A 17,838-nucleotide genomic window follows, 5' to 3' on the forward strand; every position below is an offset into this window, starting at 1 on the left:
GTTTGACATTTCTTAGGCTGTGCTGCCTTGGAATCGTATGACTTGCTTCCTCCTAACAGTCCAGAGCACATTCCTTTCATCATAACAGAGTCTACAAAGAGGTCATAGGGAACATGGGACTTCAGCAGTGTCTTGAATCATAGAATGTCAGAGCAAGGAGGGACCTAAGGCATCATCTAACCCCAGCCACTGATTTATCTGAACCCCAGAAAGGAGAGGTGACTTTTTCAAGGGCACACAATGAGTTGCTAGTAGAATAAGTGCCCTAGCTCTGACCCTTAGTAGCTTTGTAACCATGGACAAATGACTTGACCTGATGAAGCCTCACTTTTTCTTGTCTGGAAAATGGGGGCAATGGTACTGCACAGGTTCATTGTAAGGAAACGCCCTTATAAACTTTAAGAATTTACAAGGGGTAGGAGGAAAAGAGGAATCCTTTTCTCAGTCCAAGCCAAAGCATTCTCTTTATATAGCTTTCAACACTCCCCCTCCTTAAGGAATGAACTTCAAGGTTATGAGAATTCAGGATTTATAGGGCTGGGGACAAATAACTTACGATTTGATACAGAATTCTAGAATGTCAGAGCTGGAGGTGACTTTAATAGAGTATCAGAGTAGGAAAGATATTTAGAACAGAAAACATAGACTACCAGAGAACTTAGAGCATAGGTTATCAGAAGTGGAAGGGGCTTGGGAAGGTACACTGTCTGAATACAAATGTCAAAATTTGGAAGGGCCTTAGAAATTATTTAGTTCAAGCCTCTGATTCTATAGATATGAAAAATGAGATCTAGAGAAGGGAAGGTCTCATATTGAACGATCAGTGGCAGCATCAGTACCAGAACCCTGGTCTCCTAACTCCCACTCTAGATCTCTTCCATTTCATCACGCTGACTCCTATTGAGTGAGTCCTATTTCAAGTACTCCATAATGTCTGCTGAGCTTTGTGCTATGCCTATGGTGATAACAATTTTTTTCTTTTCACTTTTTTCTTTATTTTTTACTTAAAAAAATAAGTTCACAATTTTCTCCCTCCTTTCTGCTCTTCCTCCACTCATTGAGAAGTCAAAGCAATGTGATATCATCTGTGTGAAACCATGCAAAGCATATTTCCATATTAACCATGTTGCCAGAAAAAACCCCAAAACAATGAAAAGCAAGAAACAAAAGTGAAAAAAATGTATCCTTCAGTTTTCACTCAAAGTTGGTTCATCAGTTCTCTCCCTAGAGAGAGATAGCATTTTTCATCATGGGTCCTTCTGAATTGTCTTGGATCATTTTATTGATCAGAATAGCTAAGTCTTTCATATTTGATCATCATTACACTATTTCTGTTACTATGTACAATGTTCTGGTTCTACTCACTTCACTTTGTATCAGTCCATATGAGTCTTACAGGTTTTTCTGAAACAATGCTCCTCATCATTTGTCATGGCACAGTAATTTTCTGTCACCATCATATGCCACAACTTGTTCATCCATTTCTCAGTTGATGGGCATCTCCTCAATTTCCAGTTCTTTGCCACCACAAAAAGAGCTGCTGTAAATATATTTGTATGTATAGGTCCCTTTCTCTTTTTTTTGATTTCTTTGGGATATAGTAGTAGTAGTAGTAGTAGTAGTAGTAGTAGTAGTAGTAGTAGTAGTAGCAGTAGTAGTAGTAGTAGTAGTAGTAATAGTAGTGTTAGGTCAAGGAGTATGCACAATTTTATAGTTCTTTGGGCATTCTGCTAAATTGTTCTCCAGAATGGTTGTACCAGTTCACAACTCCACCAATAGTGCATTATTGTACCTATTTTTCCACATCCCCTCCAGTATTTATCATTTTCCTTTTCTGTCATGTTAGCCAGTCTGATAGGTGTGAGGTGGGAGCTCAAAGTTGTTCTAATTTACATTTGTCTAATCAGTAGTGAGTTAGAGCATTTTTTGTCTTGTGGCTGTTGATGTCTGATTACTTTCTCTGAAAACTGCTTGTTCACAGCCTTTGACCATTTATCAATTGAGGAATGGCTCTTATTTTTATGTTTGACTCAGTTCCATATATATTTGAGAAATAAGGCCTTTATTATGAGATAAACTTACTGTACAATTTTCCCCTAGTTTTCTGTTTTCCTTCTACTTCGGGTTGCATTGATTTTGGTGATGACAGTTTTGAAAAGAAGGTGTATACTCCTGATCTTAAGGATTCACAGTGTATACTTAGCATCTAGTCCAGTGTCTTGAACATTGTAGGTGCATAATAAATGCTTGTAGGATTGTATGTAGATCTCTCCCCTCCTCTCTTTTTCTCACCTCTCTCTCTCTCTCTCTTTCTCTCTCTCTCTCTCTCTCTCTCTCTTTCATACACACCCACACCCACACAAATGCACATAGACTCACACACAACTTTCCTAAAATGTGGCTGCAGAAACTGAATCCAAAGCTTCATATGTGGTCTGACCAGAACTAAATAAAGGAGGATTCTGACCCTCACCCTCCTCATCCTGGACACTTTGAATGTTAACACAGCCTGACATGTGTTCAGTTTGGAACTATATTTGGTTCTAGATGCCATGTTTTAGGAAAGACATTGATGACCTGGAGGGGACCCAGGGACCTAGAGAGGGCAACTGGGATGGTCAGTGGAGGTGGGTTGAAAAAAACAGTGGTGTTTTTAGACTAAGAAAAGCCTTAGAGGAGAGGTGATTGCTGTTTTCAACCGTCGAAAGGGTATTTCTGGGGCAGAGGGCATCTAGAAGAAAGAAGGAGGACAAATTGGGGGATATTCTAGTGGGGCTTTAGCCTTGTACTTGTATGGAAGACCTGAGTTTAAATACCAATTCTGTCACTTGGTAGCATAGTCATACCTTCCCAGGGCTTCTATTTTCTTACCTAAGATATGAGAGGGAATTCAAATTTTAGTTTGAGGCAGCACCAGAAGGGCTTCCATTTCTGAGATTGTGTGGCTCTCCTTGGTAGTCATATCACCTCCCTAAGTCCTGTAAAATGAAGGGGTTATACTACATGATCCATCTGGTCCTTTCCACCTCTAATATTCTACAAACCTAGGACTCAAAAGCTCCATTATACTCGTCTGGCCCATGAGTGACTCTGATGGTGGGGATTTTAAGGCAGAGAGGAGGATCAAGGGTTGGGGGAGGAGGACAATACCAAGTCAAGCCAGTGTGGGAGAGATATTTGGCTTCCATGATACTGACTTCACCTCACCCTCAGTTTTCCAACTGGCTTAGTTGAGAAACTATAGAATAATTTTCCTTTAAGAGATAGGATTACCTCTTCATCTTGTCCTCACATGCCTAAGCCAGACTGTATATTTCTTTATGGGCCAAAGGACAGATAAGAGTTGGACCAGATTTGCAGGAGGGGATATAGGTCTGAAATGACTGGTTCTTATCCATTATATCCATCATTATAGGCTCTCATTCCTCTACCTCCCAGAATGTCTCTGGTTCACAACCTTCCCATGATCCAGTCTGCTCTGTCAGTGCCAAACCATTCCACAGTCTTAAAAATCCTTTTAAGACAAAGTCAGCCTAGCTCGATCAGATACTATCCATGCCTGAGAAAGCTTTTGTGGTAACCCAGGGCATATGGCCCCTTGATTCGCCCTGTCCCAGGGCTCATTTTAGATCCTTGCCCCACCTCCCTGCCAGAGGACTCCTGTGTTAACATCCTCCCCCATCTCCATCTTCCCTGTACTTGAGCCTTTCTTCCACCCGTCTGCATTCATCAGTCACGGAGGCTCCCCGGGTAGTGGAGGGTATACTGGGTTGGGAGTTAGGAATGCTGGGTTCTAGTCTCAGTTGTCATTAGACTGTAGGCTCTTTGAGAACGGGGTCTGTCTTTTGCCTTTCTTTGTACCCCCAGCACTTAGCGCAGTGCCTGACACAAAGTGCTGAACAAATAAATCCTTCTGGACTGACTGTCACTTCTTCGATGTGTGACCCGGGGCAAGGCTGCTTTGGGACTCTGTTTCCTCGTCCATAGAAAGGGAATAATAACTCTTGTATTACCTACCTCGCAGAGCCATGGGGGAGGAAAGCCTTTTGTTAAGCGTCATAGAAATGGGAGCTATTATTGTTTTTGGTATTCTCTTTTCAGGACTCTGTACTGCCCTTTATAGTCTTGTAGCAGCAGTACTTAAAGTGACAGGTCATAGAGATTCAAACCGAGGGCTGTCTTACAGACCTCTTCCACCCCCATCCTCCCAAGTCTGATGGGCCATTTATAGAATCATGGGATTTAGAGCTGGGAGTGACCTTAACAATCATCTATTCCAAGCCTTTCATTTGTTTATAGCTAGAGAAACTGAGGTCCAGAGAGGGTTAGGAAATTGCCCAGTGCCATGCAGAGCGTAAGTAGAAAAACAGGATTCTGCCCCAGGTACCCTGAGTCCAAATCCACTATGGGTGGGAGGAAGGGCACCCAGTAATGTGTGTGAGTGGCAGGGACTGAACTCCTTCTTTTAAAGGGCAGTGCTGCCACTCCCCCCCACCCCCACTCCTCCACCCCCTCCCACACTGTCACTCTCTTTCCCCATTACTGTACAGCTCTAATACCTGCATCTCACTGTGCCTCCTGGGAGCCAGAGCTAGTTCTTGGCACAGATGGCAAGTTGGATTTTTTTTTCTTCCACAGCGTAGGGGAGTCTTTGCCCCATGGAGATAGGAGGGCAGCATGAAAAAGAGAAGAATCACAGAATATAGAATTTCAGCATTAGAAGTGATCTTAAAATTGTCATTCAGGAAGGAAAGGGCTTGCCAAAGACCAGGCTTGTAATAAATTGGAATTTCAAACAAAAATAATAATAAAAAGAAGTGATCTTAATGCCCACTGAGTCCAACTAGTATCAGAAGAATCTCTGCCACAGAGTGTCTGACAAGGATCATCCAGCCTTCAGCATGTATGGGGGAACCCATCACCTCCTGAATCCACCCCTCCTACTTTGGAGCAACCTGAATTATTAGCAAGTTTTTTCCTACATCAAGCACAAAGTGAACAAACAGAATAAACCTAATCCCCATTTCCCATGCTAGCCCTTCATATATCTGAACGTAGCTGTTATGTCCTCCCTCTTGTCTGCCCTCCATCAAATGTGTAGGGATAGGAAGAGGGGAAGGAGGTGGGGACTAGCAGAGGACAAGAGCAGGGATTGAGGTGAGGAGAGGGGTTGATTGAGGGAGGAGGAGAGAAAGCTGTGTAGGGAGTGGAAGGGAAGGGGAGGGATGGAGAGAAAGGGGGCAGAGAGGAGGAGGAGGGAAAGAGGAGGGTGCAGAGGAGGAAAGGGAAGGAAGAGGAGACAGTTGGGATAGGAAGGAAGGAGAGGAGGGTGAGGGAGCAGAGCAGGGGGGAGAGGCAGTTTTACAGATGCTGCTTAAAATGCCAAGTTAATGGAAGAGAGGTGTTTGTTATTCCTCGAGGGAAGATTATATGTTGTGTGTTTGAAAGTGATTCCAATGCTAACCAGGGTGAAGAAGCCACAGGAACAGCTGACCTCAGGCATTTTTTCACAGTGTTGTTGTGTGAGTTTACTCAGTAATAGGAAACACCCCAACCATGCCTTTTTGATCCCTGTGCTTGTTGGGCACAGGGGTGACATTGGCCAAGGAGCTTCCTTGGAGGAGTGTCTATTTCATCCCCAATCTCTCAGACTGGGGCTTCCTGAAGGCCAAAGCTGTTTGTTCCCCCTCAGAACAAGGGCCCCCGAGGACGGGAGCTGTGTCTTTCCTTGGCCCAGGGGTTCTCTGAGGGCAGGGGCTGTGTCTCCCCCTTAGCCCAGAGGCTCCCTGAGAGCAGCAGGGGCTCTCTGAGGGTAGGGGCTGTGTCCCCCCCCTCAGCCCAGGGGCTCCCTGAGGGCAGGGACTACTTCTCTCTCTCTGCCCATGACCTCTCTGAGGGCACCAGCTGTGTCTTTTCCCTCTGTCTCTCCTACTATGCCTAGTGTAGGTCTTAGTCTGTGGCACATGCATTCCCTGAGTGCCAGACCGAACTCTTTAGGTCACATTGCCAAATCTAGTTGCTTTGTAGAATATCCTCAGGGCTTGACAGACACAGTCATGGTGTTGAAGTCACTAACCATGTTTTGTGCTCCCTGGTCCCTCTCGTTTCAGCCACCCAGATCGATCCCATCGACCTCCAGGAGCTGTTCCAGGAGACATCAACAAACGTCTTTCGAATCAACTCCAATGGTGCGTAGAAAGCCCAGGTGTCTGGTCTTGTCCCCTGGAGCCTTTGAATGGTTTAATCTGCACTGTGCACCTGCTGCCCTTCAGGCCAAGCCTGGCTGCCAGGGACAGGCAAGACCCTCTGGCAACCCGAAGGGCCCTCTGATGTAGGCATGGAGGGGTCCCTTGGCTCAGGCTCATGCCCAGCTTGGATTCAGCTCATGGACCAGGAGCCCTGGAGCTCAGCACAGTAGAGTCACTAGACTGGGGCTGAGATTGAGAGTCAGGGGATAGGAGTCAAGGGTCACAGAGATTGCCACAACAGAGTCAGCAGGCCCAGGCCAGGGTTCGGGAGATCTCCTGGGTTCACAAACCTGGAAGTGTAGAACTCAATGTCATCCAGTCATGGGGCAACATCAGGGAAAGGAAGGCTGGGAATGGGCAGGGAGGGCTCAGCTATCATACAGTACCAGACATTGTCCTGTTTCTTTCTGTCCTAAAGCTCTTGGCAAGGGCCAGAACCAGGGCAGAGATGGTAACCTAGCCTATGCAAAGGAAGCTGAGATTCTAGGTCAGCTCCTTTTTCTTTGAATATCCGTCTAAGAATATCCACCATGAGAGCAGGGGTATTCAAGCACAGATAGCTGTTTTCTCCATGATACCAGACTTTTGGTTCTTGCCACGTGGACAGAGAGGGACAGGAGAGCCTGAATAATGAAAATCCATGGATAATACAGCCCTACCTTTCAACTTCTAAAGCAGGGACATGTAGCAATGAGGAACTTGAAGGGAACCCAGAGCACAAACCCTGTGTACAACATCTCATCTCTAACAAGTGGTCATCCGTTTCCTTCCACTTGAAGATCTTTAGGGAGAGAGAGAGAGCTTCACTACCCCATGTAGGCTAGATTCTAGGAGCTCAGAGCCTTTTGGAACCAGGCAGCTGAAATCCCCCTTTCCAGCAGCCTCATTGAGTCACTGAGCTGACTGTCATAGATGCTTATATTATAGATTCATCCCTCCCTCTTCTGCTTATATCTCCCACTCTCGTCCGTGGCAGTGACCTCCTTGGAAAGGAACCTCCGATCTCTGGGTACTGCAGGTGACACCCCGGAGCTACGCAATGGCCTGTAAGTGCCCCTTCAGGTTGGGATGGGTTTTAGGTGTGTGCATGGTCACCCTGGGTCATGAGCAAGAATGCATCTGAATCCAAACCCCCACATGCATATTGGTACCTGTACCCATCTCTCTGCCCCATAAACATACGTATATACACTGCCACACATCCCTCAGGTAAGCCTACACTAACACATGACACAAATACATGGGGACCTGTATAACTTGCATGTGGGGGCACTTATATTTTTTTCCAGGCAAATTGCTGTATCCCCCTCCCATACACACACACATATAGACAACCCATTCCAAATTATACTTGGGAAATTGATTATTTGAACCCAAATGTAAAATTTTACTTTGAAAAAATATTTTATTGACCTATTTTGTTTGTAGGTCATCTAGATTTCTCCCTAGCTTCCTCTCTTTCTCTCCTAGGGAACCATCCCTTATAATACAGATATATTTTATTAAAGAAAAGGAGGAGGAATAGAAAAGCATTAGCTAATTAGTTCATCGAGAAAAATATGGCCTTCTGTGTAGTGTTACACACCTTTGGACTCCCTCCCTCTGCAAAAGAGTTGCAGTAGATATAAGACTTCACCTTTATCACTATTCACTTTCATCTTACTAAATTCAGCACAATATTCCGGCCTGTCATGATCTTTCTGATTAGCTGTCCTTCAGTTCCTGACATAATACCTGGCATATAGCAAGCCCTCAATAAATAGGTGTTAAAGAAAATGGAATTAATGTAGCTCCTCCTCACTACCAGCTTTGTGTCATTTGAGAATTTGATTAGCACACCATCTATGCCTTTTTCCTAAGCCCTCTATTAAAAAATATTAACTAGTACAGGGCCAGACAGATTCCTGGGGCACTCCACTGAAGACCTTCAAGTTGACATTGAACCGACTGCTCTTTGAGTCCGGTCACTGAGTTAGCTTTGTTCAGTTTTGAATCCATTTAATTGTACAGCATTCTAGCCCACATCATAGCATGGTATCCCCTCTCCAATTTTGTGTCACCTGATCTTTCAAAGATGGCTAACAAGGCTCAGCAACAACATCTCCCCTTTCTTTTAGTTTCATAGGTTGTAGCTCGCCTGGGCTAGGTGATTCAAACTCCTCTAGGACAGCTGTATAGTCTCATATTATCTCCTTACTTATCATGTGCATTGTCTCTCTATTAATACAGTCCTTCCTTATCCATTCTCCTTGACAGAGGAAACAACAGCAGAAGAAGAATGTTTGCCTTGAGTGGGGGGTCGGAGCTTCAGGGAGAATAGCTTGGGAGCAGCTGGAGAGTGATGGGAGTGTAGGAATGTCAGTTAGCGCCCCACTACCTGTGTGATTTCTCACCTTTCCCTATATTTTCATGAAGAAAATGAGCAGCTCTCCTTATTTCTGTTATTGGTGATCAATATTGGTAAATCAACATCCTATTCAACCTAGAGAGAGTTCTTAGAATCTAAGTTGTTCAGCCAGTTCTCTGAGTATCTCACATCCATTTTTCTCAACAACTTCCCCTTTTCCCGGTTAGCAAAATTGCTTCTCAGAATTTAATTCTAGGGAATTTCCCATATCTTCTGAGCTAACTTGTTGTATAGCATCTTGCTCTTTCTGATCTTCCCCAATCCTTCTGTGAAACCTTTGAATTCTGCTGTTGTAAAAATAGAATGTTAGTCAGTCTATTCCTTGCTTTCCTCTCCTCTATCACAAATTCTAAGATGAAGTGGTCATTTCCCTGGGAAGTTCCCATCATGTCCAACCCAGCAATCAGTTCTTCCTTGTTGGTGACAATCAGATCAAGAACAGAGTTTTCCCTGGCTAGTAGCCCTTCTTTTGAAAGGAAATTATCTTTAAGGCACTTCTTGGAATTATTAGTTACTCTGCTGTGTGTGTGTGTGTGTGTGTGTGTGTGTGTGTGTGTGTGTGTGACAGAGTGGGGGGTAGGGTAGGGGAGACAGAGGGAGGGAGGGAGAGAGAGAATGAGAGAGGAAAGAGAAAATGAGAAAGGAGAGAGAGAGAGAGAGAGAGAGAGAGAGAGAGAGAGAGAGAGAGAGAGAGAGAGATTGAGAGAGAGAGAGAGATTGACAGTGAGATTGAGAGAGGCAGAGAGCACAGATTTTTGGATGATGGTAGACTTCCTTTACTAGCCCATCATGTTTCTTAGTTGGAATTGTGGTTTGGTTTGTTTCCCAAGCTCCTCCTCTATTCCTCCTTTGGTCCCAGTGGTCTCTGATGGACCCTGAGGACAATATTTCATCTTAGTGGAAAGACAACTGTTTTATCCACCAGAAGACCTGGATCCAAATCTGGGACATGCTAATCAGTACTACCTGAGTGACCTTTGCCAAGTCCCATGCCTTGGGCCTCTAGTTCTCAGTTTTCTCATTTGTAAAATGAGAATTTTGGTCTAGATTATTTCTAAAATCAGTTCTATATCAAAATCTTACAATCCTATAACTTCAAGCGTAGTGTTCTTTCTACTCACTCCATGGAGGATTTTCATCAATTACGTACACACACACACACACACACACACACACACACACACACACACACACAGATACACTCAGGGGCATGCCCTGGAGTTGGGCAGTTGTTTGTGCTTTGACCCTGCCTAGCCTGGCACTGAGTCTGATAGAGGGGTCCATCCATGCTTGAGGACAGTGGCTTGGATTCGTTTGGCGGGGGGGTAGGGGTGGTGAGAATCAGGCTGGGGTCTAGGCCAAGATACTCAGCACGGAAGCCAGCTCCCTTCCACATCAAGCTGGTCTTCTCCCAAGGACACTGGCCTGTCTGGACCAACAGTGGCTAAGAGAAGAGTAATAGAGTTTGGACAGGAGGAGCCAGTGAATTAAAAAACAAATGTCCCTACAACCAGTGAGTCTGGCTGGCCCTGGCTTCAGCCCAAGCCCTAGTTTGGTTTTGTGGCTGGGCAGTGTCTGAGCTCACTGAAACCTAGTTACCACTTTCTGAGGAGTGCCTAATAAGTCCCTAAGCTTATCCTTTCATTGAGTTGACTCCAAAGTGGTTTAGTGGCAAGTCTACCAAGCTGGAAATTGAAGACAATTTCTAATGCCAATGATACCACTTCCTTGCTGTGTGTCAGTTTGTACGTGTTGTTTTTCCTCTTGGAACTTCAGTATCTTCATCTGTAAGGGGAAGAAATTGGATAGATGATCTTTTAGGGCTTTGCTTAATTTCTCTGAGTTTTCTCTGTGCTTCTTTTGTCCCAGGATGGGGGCTATTTCTTACCTAACTATATCTCCTCTACTGCCTAATAAAGTGTTCTGTGTGAATTCTTTCCTTCCTTTGTCCCTTCATTTTTCTCTTCTTTCCTTCCTTTCTCCTTCCCTTTTCCTTCCTTTCTTTTTTCCTTTCTTTTTTCCTTCTTTCCTTCCTTCATTTTTTCTTCCTTCCTTCCTCCCTACCTCCCTTCCTCCCTCCCTCTTTCCCTTCCTCCTCTCCCTCTCTCCCTCCCTCTTTTTCTCTCTCCCTTCCTTCCCTCCTTCCTTTGTTCCTTCCTTCCTTCGTTCCTTCCTTCCTTCTTTCCTCCCTTCCTCCCTCCATTCCTCCCTTCCTTCCTCCCTCCCTTCCTTCCTTCCTTCCTTCCTCCCTCTCTTCCTTCCTGCATACATGTACACACATACATCCCATATAGTCCCATAGTTTGGATCTCTGCAGCACTTCCAACTTCATAAAGCCCTCTGCTTACATCCCACTGTGAGACAGGTGGCAGAAGTATTATTTCCTCAATGTATAGATGAATGAATTGAAGCTCATAATGTTAGAGGACCTTGTCCAAGGTCATGAAGTTAGGAAGGGGCCAAGCTGAGAGTTGAGGGCTAGAGGTAAGATTAGAATCTCAGGCCTTTGATTCCCTCTCTTACCTTTGTACTGCACTCTCATATGTAAACATGAATACACTGATATAGACATATGTAATGTATATACAGAAATACACTCAAATATATAAACAAAATACCGCATATACACATAGAAACAGATATACAAACATATATGATGTAGAAATACAAACATGCATATATTGTCATGATAAACATGTGTTTATATACACACAGACACACATATGCACAGTTACATACACAGTGTGGTAGCTTGGCGAGTACTGGAGGTTGAAATGAAAAACAAAAACAGACAGCCTCAACCATGACAAAGTGCAGAGAACCTCCAGAGAACCTTTATGTAGAAAAAAAAAAGTTTTAGCATTTGGGCAACTTTGTTGCCTGTAATGAAAATGTCTCTGGCCCCTGTTCTGCTGTCATGGATACATGAAGATCATTTGTCAGCTGTGGAGGCTGACGATCGGGCTGGGGGCCCTGAAGGGAGAGAGAGGATGAGAGGGGCCAGGAAATTGCTTGTAACAACAGCCATCCGTCACTGTTCGGTTGGCTCCTGCACTCCCTGGAGATTTTTGCAGGAGGGTTTTTCTCAGGCCTGAGGTTGCAATAGGTCTACAGTAAATAGCATCCTATCTTCTTCATAGCATATGACTGGAAGGTTGTGACTCCTGTGTAACTTCTACACTTTCCCCTACTATCCATCCTGTCAATGTTGATGAGGAAAGAGGGAGCGGAACCATCTTGGGCTCTTTTTGTCCCCTCCTCAAATGTTGGTTTGACTGAATCCTTACTGGGATACAAATCTCTATTTGAGTAGGTAGTCCTGAGGCAAAGAACCAGTGAAGGACTATTGGTAGAATTCTGGCTGCCCAGAGTGATAAGAGACCTGATGGGTCATCTACTATAATCTCCTGCCCAATTCAGGAAACCCCTTTAGGGTCTGTGTGATGGGGAAGTCACTGCCCTTCAGGGATAGCCTACACAGTTGCAGCACCAGTATAATTGTTAGAGTTCTTCTCTTCCTCATCCTTTCAGTGCCCCTCCTATCATGCGGCATGGGGCTAGGCATGGGGCTAGGGCTGGCAGCAAAGTATTCTAGATGGAGCCCGACCAGGGCAGAGGATAGGAAGAGCATTACCTTCTCTGGATGTGTGGATGGAGCGGTGATTTCATTAACATGGATGCCCCCTCCAGTTGTTTAGATTGCTCTCCATCCTTGCCTTATCACTCAAGTGGTTTTTTCCTCTGCCCTCCTGGAAATCCTTTGCAAGGGGGCCACCCAACACATTGGCGGCTTTATTGCAGATCTCTTAATGTTATGAGGAAACCAATGGAGCATTCTGGCTACTCCAAGTCAATGGGATGCAGCCTGTGATCTGAATCAAGAGAAACAAATGAATGGAACCTATCAGAAAGTCCTCTGGAAACATTTCAGATTTGGGAAGTCTTCCGAGCAGAGGAGGAAGTTGGACTGTTTCCTGCATGGGCTGATGCTTGTTTATTTAGCTTCACTCAAGTTAGAGATGAGTCTCCATGATTTTGAAGAGGCCTATGTGGTTCCTCACATGTAAGTAGAGTCCATCTGGCCAGTCACAGGTGGGCTGTCATCATACAGGCAGATTTCCCTGGCTGGGCCATGATATGTATTCTTTTTCAAAGAAGATAATGTATGCAAAGCACTTTACAATCCTTAGAGTAAACTATAAATGCCAGCTATTGCTGTTGTTGGCTGTTGTTATTGTCACAGATCCTCCAGGAATGACTCAGAGACTGCTTTTCCTGGAGGCAGCCCTTGGGAAGTCGCTAGGAAGGCTTTGACCCTGGGCCCTTCTGTTTACTGGCTCAAAATGACTGCTTCGTGAAGTCAGTTGGACTGGCTAAACTGTGTATCTCCCACAGTGCCTAATAAAATCCTAACAGTTATAGGTGCTAAGAGATATTTAGTCATGAACTAAGAATGTAAAGTCCATAAGCACCCTAGGTTTCTAAGATGGCACAGCAGCTAGGGTGCTGGACTTGGCGTCAGAAAAACCTGAATCCACACCCTGCCCTAGGCACTCACTAGCTGTGTGACCTTGGGTATGTCACTTAACTTCTGTTTGCCTCTGTTTCCTCATCTATAAAATGTGGTTATTAATAGCACCTACCTCGTGGGGTTATGTGTGAATATTAAATGAAACAACATACGTAAAGCACCTTCAAAGCTTTATACAGATGCTGTTATTTTTATTATCATGTTATTATCATCATGATTATCATCTTACCTGCTTGCAGTTAAAGGACTAAAACAAGGCATGTTCCTCGGTGTTGCTTCTAGCTCTAAGGTCTATGTTTCTGTTAAACCAACAGCCCAGAACTCCTCCAACTGAGGTACCTCCTGCTTTCTTAGTGATCACACCACTGTGGCTGCTCTTATGAAGGCTCCAGTTATTTAAATCAGCATTAAACAATCTGGGATTGTAGCCATCTTTCTCTCAGTTTCTCTCCCTTTGCATTAGTAGAGGGATAGGATCCAGAGTGAAGGACTTTACAGTGCTGTTGGCACCTTTCTTGGTCAGAACCCATCTGGAGTATTCTCTTCAGTTCTGGGCACCACAGTTTAGAAGGGACATTTAGGAGCTGGAGCAGACCCCGAGCTTCCCTCCTCTTTACTTCCGTTCTCTCTTGGCTGCTCCCCTTTTTTCCCTTTCTTTCTCCATCATCATCAGAAATTCCATAAATAATTAAAGCTCAGTTCCTCCCTCACCTCCACCCCCGATAAGGATAAAGGCCTAGAGGGTCTGAGATGATGGAGAATCAGCTGCTCTCTGTGAAGGAGTTGAATGTTTTTTAAAAATTGTTATTTTATGGATTTGTTTCCTGGACTTCCTTGCTCACTGTAACAAACTCATGTTCCATCACAGGAGGTGCCAGTGCTGCTCTTTTCTTCCCAAGTCAGACCCAGCTGGATTGTAGTGTTCAGATCAGGGCACCACATTTTAAGAGGTTCGCCATCTCAGGGATGACCAGAACAGTTAGGGGACTCAAAGCTGAGTAAGAAGGGGATTGGTTGAAAAATAGTATTGTGCTAGATTTGAAGTAAAAACATTCTGGGTTTGTATCCTGGTTCCACCATTTATTGACTGGGCAACCTTAGGCAAATCACAACCTCAGGTCCCATAGGATCACAGGCTTAGAGAAAGAAGGCACCTTAGAAGTCATGTAGCCCACCTCCCAAAATTTACAAATTAAGAGACTGAAGCCTAGAGAGGTTAAGTGAGCAAGTCACATTGGATATATATGGTAGAGACAAGGTTTGGAACCAGGTATTCTCATTCCAAATACAGCTTTCTTTATGCTAGACCAAGAGTTCTTAACATATGTGTGTGTATGGTTTGTGTGGTGTGTGTGGAGAGAGAGAGACAGATACAGAGACAGAGATAGAGAAAAGAGAGAGGGAAGAGTGAGAGAGCGGGGGGGTGAGAGAGAGAGAGAGAAACAGAGAGAGAGACAGAGAGAGAGAGAGAGAGAGAGAGAGAGAGAGAGAAAGAGAGAAAGAGAGGGAGACAGGGAGAGAGAGAGAGAGAGAGAGAGAGAGAGAGAGAGAGAGAGAGAGAGAGAAAGAGTGAGTTTTGTCAGTCTAGTGAAAGCTGTGGACTCCTCAGAATAATGTTTTTTGTTGGGCAGCTAGGTGGCTCAATGGATACAGCACTGGGCCTGGAGTCAGGAAAACCTGGGCTAAAATCTGGCCTCAGATACTTACTGTGTGACCCTAGGCAAATCACTTTAACTTCTGTTGTCCTTAATCCACTGGAGAAGGAAATAGCAACTCATTCCAGTATCTTTTTCGAGAAAGCCTTGTGGACGGTATTGTTGTGCTGTGGTTCACGGGGTCATGAAGAGCCAGACACGACTGAATCACTGACTGACAATAAAAACAGAAATGGCTGTACATACCTGTAGTCCCTGCTGCTGGGGAGGCTGAGGCTGGTGGATTGTCAGAGTCCAGGAGTTCTGAGCTAAATAGGGCTAAAGTTAATCAGGTGTCTACACAAAGTCTGGCACCAATGTGGTGAGCCCCAGGGAGCAGAGAGATACCAGACTGTCTAATTTAGGATTAAACTCACCCAGGGCATAGAAATGGAGCAGGTTAAAGCTTCCTTGCCAGTCAGAATTGGGATCTGGCTGTTAGTGGAATGCTCTGAACTTCCTTTCAGTCTGGGCAAGATAGAGACACCCCAGTCTCAAAACAAATGGTGATTAAATGTATAAAATAAATTCATAGGATTACAGAGGCAACCAGTTATGTTGAAATAAAGATGTAATTTTTCCCCAGTCAGTTTCACAGACCCCCTGAAATCATGGACTGGACCCCCGGTTAAAAACCTTTGCAGTAGACTGTGCTGCTTCCCCTGGAATGTGGTGGATTTCTAATGTTCTTTTCAGGCCTTAATCCTGGATCCTATGCTAGACTCCTATGAGTTGGGCAACTGAAGCCAGAGGAAAGAGGAGAGTGAAAGGTAGGGTGGTGATCATTGTGTCCAAGTATCTGAAGGGCTGTTGTGTTGCTAAGGGAATAGATTCATCATGAGTGACTCCAGAGGGGCAAGACTAGGAGCAAAGAGAAGAAAGTCCAGGGAGGCAGGTTTCACTCATCATAAGTAAGAACTCCTTAATAATTAGAGCTTTTCCACTGCAGGATGAGCTACATTGGGAGGCAGGGAACACTGTCACTAGAGTTCATGAGGTAGAATATTCTAATAGGAAGGAATGCAGAGCATGGAATATCAGAGCTGGAAATAAACAGAGAACATCAAGCATAGTAATACCAATAATTTATGTCTAAGATTTTTTAAAAAGTGTTTTCCTTAAAACTATAGTGCCAAGTTAGGTAGCACATATTATAATCTCTCTCCCTTTTTTACAGATGAGGACAGTGAAGTTCAGATCTGGTAAGTGATTGTTAAAGGTTACACAATTCTGAGGAAGAGGGCTGGGGTTTGAACTCAGGCCTCCTTATACCACATTTTGCCACACTTCCTCCCATAGAGCTGGAGGGGACCGTAGAGTCCATCCAATCCTCACTGTTTGGGAAACTTGAGGCCCAGAGGTTACACGAGAGCTCACGATTCCAGCTCCCATACTTGTTACCTGTTTATGACCTTGGGCAAGTGACTTCCTGTCTCTCAGCTTCCTAATCTCAGTTTTCTTATCTTATGGGTATTTTCTTGCCTGTCCTACCTACCTCACCTAGTTGTGGGGAAACTGCCAAGTGCTCTATAAAAATTTGAGTGCCGTGGGGCAGCTAGGTGGTGCAGTGGATAGAGCGCTGGGCCTGGAGTCAGGAAGATTTATCTTCCTGCATTGAGATCTCTCCTTAGACACTTACTAGCTGTGTGACACTGGGCAAATCACTTCACCCTGTTTGCCTCAGTTTCCTCACCTGTCAAATGAGCTGGAGAAGGAAATGGCAAACCGCTCTAGGATCTTTGCCAAGGAAACCCCTAATGGTGTCATGAAGAGTCAGACACAACTGAAAACAGACTAAACAACAACATGAAAGTCAGACCTAGTATCATGAAAATGGGAAGGGACCATCAGGGAGGAAGAAGGAAGAAAAAGTGGAAACAGTAGATTAGAAGCAGCTCAGATCTCTGGGGAGCTTCTTGTTTGGTGGCAAAATGTGTCCAATATATTTCTTTATATGATCTTAACAACACCCTTGTGAGTGAGGCAGGGCAAGGGTTATTTCCCTCACTTTTACAAGTGAGAATAACTGAATTTCTGAAAAGATAAAGGACTTACTTAAGGCTGTACCACTTCTTAAGCGTTGGGTGACACTGAAAGTCTGAATCATAACCTAAAAAGATCTTGATAGGCCAGATTAGAGCAAGGGGCCCAATCTAATAATGTGAAACATAATAGAAATGTCCAGGCCTCTGCTTTGGCTCAGAAAATGAACTTCCCTAGCACAAAGTGGGAAGGTTTGGTTAGAGAGTTGTTTGCCTAAAGAAAATGCAGGGGTTTTCCTGAATTGCAAGCTCATTATGGGTCAAGAGAGTGATGTGTCAACTGTAAAAGTTCCTGTGATCTTAGACTGTTTTAATAGGTGTGTCATGCCCCAGGTAAGAGCAGGGGGAGCCCTGGGTACTCCACCAGATCAGAACATAGCTTGGGGTGGATTGGGCTCAATTCTGGGTACCACATTTTAGGAAAGGAAGGACATTAATATGATGATGATGATGATGATGATGATGATGATGATGATGAGACTTGAGGCTATGTCATATGAAGCCTGGTTACAGGAACCAAGAAATAGCCTGGGTAAGAGGTGATAGTCTTCAGGTATTTGAAAGACTCATTGGAAAGAGAAATCAGCTTAGTTCTGCTTGGCTCCGGAAGACAAAACTAGGAGCATTGGGTATAAATTGTCCTGTACCTACCTTCAAACCCTTTTCATGCCATCCCCAGTTCCAGCAGTAGGCTCTCTCTTCTCTGCCTCTCTTTGAATCTTATTCATCCCCCAAAGCTGAATTCGAGTCCCACGTGCTCTAGGAAAGAGGAAGAAACAGAGGTCTCAAAGGGCCCTCTCGGCTCAATGGGAGGCAGTATGGTGTGGCAGGAAAGGGGTAAAAATGTAGATCCTTGTACCTCCCACTTTGCCTTCTAAGGCACTGCCTTCTAATCTAGGGCCACACAGAACCCATC

At 44.5% G+C, this 17,838-nt stretch overlaps 1 protein-coding gene across 2 annotated transcripts in view; it reads left to right on the top strand.

Annotated features, from left to right (window-relative positions):
* TSNARE1 (t-SNARE domain containing 1) overlaps positions 1-17,838 on the top strand; it is a 235,980-nt gene that overhangs the window by 41,641 nt on the left and 176,501 nt on the right. For both annotated transcript variants that reach the window (XM_036741455.1, XM_036741456.1), the window contains exons 3-4: positions 6,111-6,188; positions 7,225-7,294. In XM_036741455.1, the coding sequence (XP_036597350.1) occupies positions 6,111-6,188; positions 7,225-7,294 (148 nt within the window). The remainder of the gene's footprint in view (positions 1-6,110; positions 6,189-7,224; positions 7,295-17,838) is intronic.

This window comes from Trichosurus vulpecula, chromosome 1 (assembly GCF_011100635.1).
Source record: "Trichosurus vulpecula isolate mTriVul1 chromosome 1, mTriVul1.pri, whole genome shotgun sequence".
NCBI lineage: Eukaryota > Metazoa > Chordata > Mammalia > Diprotodontia > Phalangeridae > Trichosurus > Trichosurus vulpecula.